Source organism: Rhopalosiphum maidis, chromosome 1, assembly GCF_003676215.2.
Source record: "Rhopalosiphum maidis isolate BTI-1 chromosome 1, ASM367621v3, whole genome shotgun sequence".
Classification (NCBI taxonomy): Eukaryota; Metazoa; Arthropoda; class Insecta; order Hemiptera; family Aphididae; genus Rhopalosiphum; species Rhopalosiphum maidis.
Genome location: NC_040877.1, coordinates 14,607,634 through 14,613,614, shown reverse-complemented (window position 1 = coordinate 14,613,614; position 5,981 = coordinate 14,607,634). Strand labels below are relative to the sequence as shown.

The 5,981-nt window shown below is 29.3% G+C and overlaps 1 protein-coding gene across 2 annotated transcripts; it reads right to left on the bottom strand.

Annotated features, from left to right (window-relative positions):
• Positions 1 to 3,626, bottom strand: LOC113550649 (probable cytochrome P450 6a14). Of its 2 annotated transcripts, none has more exons than XM_026952611.1 (4): positions 2,583 to 3,626; positions 2,163 to 2,387; positions 598 to 846; positions 1 to 443 (listed from the first exon to the last, which is right to left on the bottom strand). In XM_026952611.1, the coding sequence occupies exons 1-4, from the start codon at positions 3,490 to 3,492 to the stop codon at positions 271 to 273; spliced, it is 1,557 nt and encodes a 518-aa protein (XP_026808412.1). In that variant the 5' UTR covers positions 3,493 to 3,626; the 3' UTR covers positions 1 to 270. The 2 variants fall into 2 exon arrangements, with proteins under 2 accessions (XP_026808412.1, XP_026808411.1); XM_026952610.1 differs by having other exon boundaries at positions 3 to 443; positions 598 to 849.
• Positions 3,627 to 5,981: the final 2,355 nt, after the last annotated feature.

Here is a 5,981-nt window from a genome sequence, read left to right as displayed (position 1 = left end):
TTATAAAAATATAATTATTTTAAATCTACGATAGAAGTAGTGTTAGAGTCACACTCGATTTGCGTCATCTAATCCAATAGTTGGTACTTATATTATGTTATTTACTGCTATATGATTTAATTATTCAAAAAACAAATAATATGCAAAATTATACATGGGTTTGTTATATTGAATAGTAGCGTATTTTGTAATTTTAATAATAGTATTATTATATAATATTGGAAAAAACAGACATTTCAATATGCATGTTATTATTGTTATATGCTAATGCTAAGTCACAACGATCGGTTTAAAGTTTAACCAAATGCCGTTTTTCGGATTTATGAGATTTCCAGGACCTCGTATGTTGATAGGTATTTCCGTTTTTTCACACGGTAAGACTTTATATTTCAACAATATTTCCGTTAGAACAAATTTAATTTCTAATTCCGCCAACCGTTTACCTATAATTGAAAATCGTAATTAAAAAATAATAATAATAGTTTATTAGGGCATAATTATGTCCATTGCGATTAATAATGGTAAACAATGTATTATACAAGTTTACAAGTATATCGGGTATACTATGAGCAAGTTAGTAAGTAGCATATTGTGTACCTATGCACAATCTCGGTCCGTCGCCAAACGGTATGAAAGTACCGTTAGGTCGTTTAGATTTTTCTTCCGCCGAAAATCTTTCAGGATCAAAAGTGTTGGGGTTGGGGTAGTATTTTGGATCGTGATGTAAGGCGCGTATTGGTATGACGATCTTTTGTCCCTTTTCAATGACTAACGACTGACCGGGTACTTTATAATTCTTTGTTGCTTGTCTGAGTATGATTAAGGTGATGGAATATATGCGCGATACTTCTGAAATATAAATATTTATTACTATTATCCAGGGATCGAGATTTTCACCATCACTATTTATGTGATACATATTTTAATGGTAATTAAACTTTTTCGCAGAAAATGTGGTCAAAAAATGTATGTATAAAAAACATTTTCATGGATTATATTACTGTAATATCAATGTCCTAACGTCAAACAATAAAAAAAACGCTTGCCAAGTCAGAGATCGGCATGTAAACTTTCTTGATTTTCAATTTTTAGAAATTTATTAATTGTATGCAATGTGTATGTATCATGTATTTTATTTTCATATTCATTTAGTGAGATAGATCTCTGTAAATAGAGAGCGGATTTTGTTGTTTGAGGCCTTGTTAGATTCATATTGGCTAGGAGAAGTGAAGCGAAGATTTTCAGAATTTTATCTTTTTTATAGTCAATTAACTACAGAACTTCAAAAAAAAATTAAAACATATCTTATTAGGTGTTTTTATATTTTTCAGCTTTATAGCTTTGTAGTGTGTTAACGATTGACGATAAAGTTCTGCATAGCATTTCTCCTAGCCAATGGGAATCTAACAAGACCTTAAATAACAAAATCCGTTCTCCAGTTTCGGTAATCTACTTACACTAAATGAAAATCTAGCAAAAAATAACTATTTTTTTATCTGTGAAAAATCGAATAATTTTTTTTGAAAACTTTTAATCTCACATTTTGTATTTACTTGATAATTTTTTTTTAACGAGCTATCAACCAACTTTTTAGGTATAATAGTTTTGGAGAAAAGTTAAAAAACAGAAACTTTGGGACTGTTCACGCCAACGTTTTTGTGGATTCAAATCGTTATACTGCTTACGGTGTGATATTTATCACTCTCATTAATATTTTATGTTAAAGCTAACTTAATTATCCACCTACTCATTACAACTGAGTTATATTTTTATCATTTTTCTATTTAACAAAAATTCTTAAAGTTTTAAAAATTCAGGTTTTTTCATTTCAATTACCATATTTATTTGATTAAAAATCAAGAAAGTAAAAATATAAATATTATATTATATTAGAAAGGAAAGTGTACGAGCCAAATTATTTTATATTAATTTAGTTAATATTTTAATTTTATAATTCAGGTCGTTTATTTATTTTTAATGTGGGACGCAACTTATACTGCTGCACTATAATAACACTACTCAATATAAAAAATATAGTTATTAATAATTTTATATTCTCGCGTACCTGCCTACTTGATCTAATGCAAATGATAAATATAATACAATTTTAAATTAAAGTATCGATATCGTGTGCTATTTACATACATTATTATTTATCATACCTTCTATAACCATGTTTATGTAACGGAGATCAGTTAAAAAGTCGCTGTTCAGCTGTCCACCGTGTTTCGCTTTCGTCGTCACGATCTCTTCGCGCAGTCTATCTTGGACGTCTCTGTTCAACGCCAACTCGTACAAGCAAAAGCATATCAAGATAGAAACTGTTTCGGAACCAGCGACAAACATTAATATCGCGTTCCCGATTATGTCCATTTCGGTCCATTTGTCTGTGAATTAAAATCCGTTTTTTTAAATTTAATAATAATATGTTTATCATTGCGAGTATAGAATTATATTTTTTATTATAATATAATATAATTTATATTTAATAGTGTTTTAAAATATATATATATATATATATATATAGTTGATGGCATAATTTATATTAATATGATATATTATAAACCGTGTGGTAAGTATACTTTTAGACGTCGAGTCATCGCCGTCGTTATCTAACACCAAATCTTTCCTAGCTTTTATCAGGGTTTGCGTGACGTCGTTCCTGATGATGTTGTTCTGGCTCCTGTACTCGAGGACTTCCCTGAACACAGATACATAAAATTCAGATGCTTCTTCCGGAAACTGTTGCAGTTTTAGAGTAAGCACCAGCTTTGGCCAGAGCATCACTAGAGCTTGGATAAAGAGTTGTTTTAAGTTTGCCTGGAATACTTTCTTGCCGAACTTGCGGAAGTCCGAATTTCCGTTTTTTATCGTGTCCAATTTCAAACCGAAAGCCGATGCGCCAATGACGTCCGTCGCGAAATTACCAACTATCTCTCGTAGTTCGAAGTGGTCCCGAGTTTTCAACTTGTCCTCGATGGCGTTCATAAGTTGGTCAATGCATCCCTTGATTTGTTCATGCGTATCTTTCAGTTTGCCCGATGTGAACCCGGGACTGAGCTTCCGTCGCATCGTTCTCCACCGATCACCGTTCAACAAGAACAGACTGTTTGCCAAGATGTTGATAGATGGATCAGTCTCTACACCGTGGTCTGTGAAGTATGAGAAGTCTTTGACCATTATACTGTCGATCAGCTCCGGATCGCGAATCATCAGGAACGGCGTGGTCATTTGGTAGAAACCGCAAAGCTTTTCTCCCGAGAATCGGTCGTAAATACCGCCGAAAAAGTCTATCGGGTGCTCCAAGGTCAAAATCATTTTCATCGAGTTGCCAAACAGTGGTAAGGGCGGCGTGTAGGGCACATTCAGTTTGCGCCATTTATCGTGAGTGCACGTTGAAAAGTAATAGGCGATCGACAGAAAGACCGTCGCGTACAATACGTACACGGAGCCGAACAGTCTGAGAATCAAACTCGAAATAAAGGTAATCATATCGTAACGAAAACGCACAAGTCGATTATTTTTTGTTGTTATCGTTTTAAAATAGACAGAGTTTTCGAAGACATTAATTGTGCGTGAATGCGAATACTTTTTGGTGCACGCACTTTTGTCCGTATATCGCTACATTGAACAACAAAGTGTTTGAACGATGTTGTTATTTTTTAGTCTATTATAATGTGTAGTCTATACAAGTATGATGAGCGGAAAGGGTAGACAAGTATGATGAGCGGAAAGGGTAGACAAGGTGAACGAGTTATGCACTTATATCAGTTATATCTAGTCATTAAACAAAAACATTGCCTGCAGTTAATAAAGTTAATAAATATAATAATAAACAAAGATATATTGTTGATGAAAAATATATTTTTTAAATTATACATGGTGTATTTAACCGTTGAGTTTTTTTCAGCTACTTAAAAAATGCGTATAAAAAGAATTTAAAATACTGACAGAGAAATCGAGTTTTGCAGTACATTAAATAAATTGAACGTAAATAAAAACGTAATTAAATACGTATATTCAATTTTTAATAATTGAACATTTTTTCAAACAATATTTCATACATAATAAATCTCCCGAGACAAAAAAATCAAAAAGATACACAATACAGTTTTGCCAACATACAAAATAAATATACAATTCTAATTTAAATTTTTATATTTTGTAAACAATTATAATTAAACAATGTAAATAAAAATACAAATTGTATTTGTTAATACAAATAATTGAATAATATATACCGATAATATATATTTTTATTTTGTGTCTTACCAATCAACTACTCGGAGTAGTCTACTCCTAATCAGCAGTTGACTACGTCGATGACAAAATAATAATTTAAATTATTAATGATCCTCTCATCGTCACGACAAATTTGTAATATCACCTTGTCCGAGTAGAAAATTGATTTAAAATGAATCTATTCATAACAACCTTACTTTTAGACTTACACCATGTTTTAATATTTTCCAACATGTTATCCTTCTTTTTTGCAGTTAAGTATTTTGGCTTAAAACTTGAATACTTGATACATAAGATTAAACCACCTTTGTAACATAAGTAACACTTTTTTTTATAATAATAAACCTAAAAAATATAGGTACCTTCATAGTCTATGAATCAAACTTCTTCGAGTGCGTGTACAATTGTAGGGCTAAGTATTTAGTATTTATAGACTCTAACTGTGCTGGGACACTATAATGTCCGAATCTGGTTAGACTCTTTAGTGTCTGCACCACATTTTTTATCTGGTATAGGGCCTATTATTAACTATGCATGTATGGCGAGCATATTTTAGTATACTTACTAATTACATTTACAAAACGTATACCTACCTATAGTACCTATATAATAATTATACATAGCTAGGTAAACAATTTAAATAACCAAAAAACTAATAATTATAAGTGATAAAAGATAGTTGTAGTAAATAAGTACTTAAATAAATTAGTAATTATACTATTATAAAGTTAAGTATTACATATATTAATTATTGATAGCATATTACTATACCTATTAGTATATAATATGAAATATATTTACTTATAAACTTAGTATTATCAATAACTTTTTCACACTAACTATTATCTTTAAGTGTTTATACAATAAATAAATTAAAACAAATAATAGATAAACAAATTAATGAAGAATATTAATAGTTTAATTATATGAATTTCAGATTATTATAATATATGTTAACAAGAATGAAATAAATACGAGTATGTTGATATTGATATCAGACAAATAATACAAATAAATAAATTAATTGTTGTAAGAATAATAATGTTTGTAAATAAAAAATGAAAAATTCACGTATGTAGTTGTATATAAGTATAATAGATTAAAAACTGGTTTAATATACTTTGTTATTAAAATTTATAAATAATTAACAGTTTCGCAAAAATCACTAATCACATCAAATAATACAAATAGTGGAATCGTAATTTCATTTGAAATTCCCAATAACGTAAATGTATATTACAATAAATGGATGGAAATTGTAAACTCTCACGATGGTAAACTTTCCTGAGATTGTTATAACTTAGTTTCTACATTAAATATTTAATGTATATTATAGTATGAACATCGATGTATGAATTATAGGAAATATATTGATAATATAAATAATTCTTTCGATATAAAAAAGATACTAAAATAAATCGCTTTAATAATTTACAAAGGTTATATATTTACGTTTTATATTAAACACTACTAATAACAAAATAAATGTACTTAAATTTATGTGTTTAATTTCTAACCTGAACTTATACGTGTTAATAATTTTAACTTAAGAGTTAGAAAATTATATTCGCTATTTAACTTAAAAATAGTATATTATTAATTAATTTATTGCGTATATAGTAGTGGTGCTATTATTATTATGTGACCTAAATTAGTTAGGCTGCACAGTAAAGACTGCTTGTGCTCAGATTATAGTTGGATTTGAGTACTAGTGTCTTAGCTCAATTAGGGACTGTAAA

What these genes read in the sequence shown, in the direction of transcription:
- LOC113550649 (XM_026952610.1), bottom strand. Translation starts at nt 3,492, where the DNA reads ATGATTACCTTTATTTCGAGTTTGATTCTCAGACTGTTCGGCTCCGTG. An exon ending in CGATGACTCGACGTCTAAAA is followed by an intron (nt 2,388 to 2,582) that starts GTATACTTACCA and finishes TTTAATTCACAG; the next exon opens with ACAAATGGACCGAAATGGAC. An exon ending in CGGACCGAGATTGTGCATAG is followed by an intron (nt 444 to 597) that starts GTACACAATATG and finishes TTTCAATTATAG; the next exon opens with GTAAACGGTTGGCGGAATTA.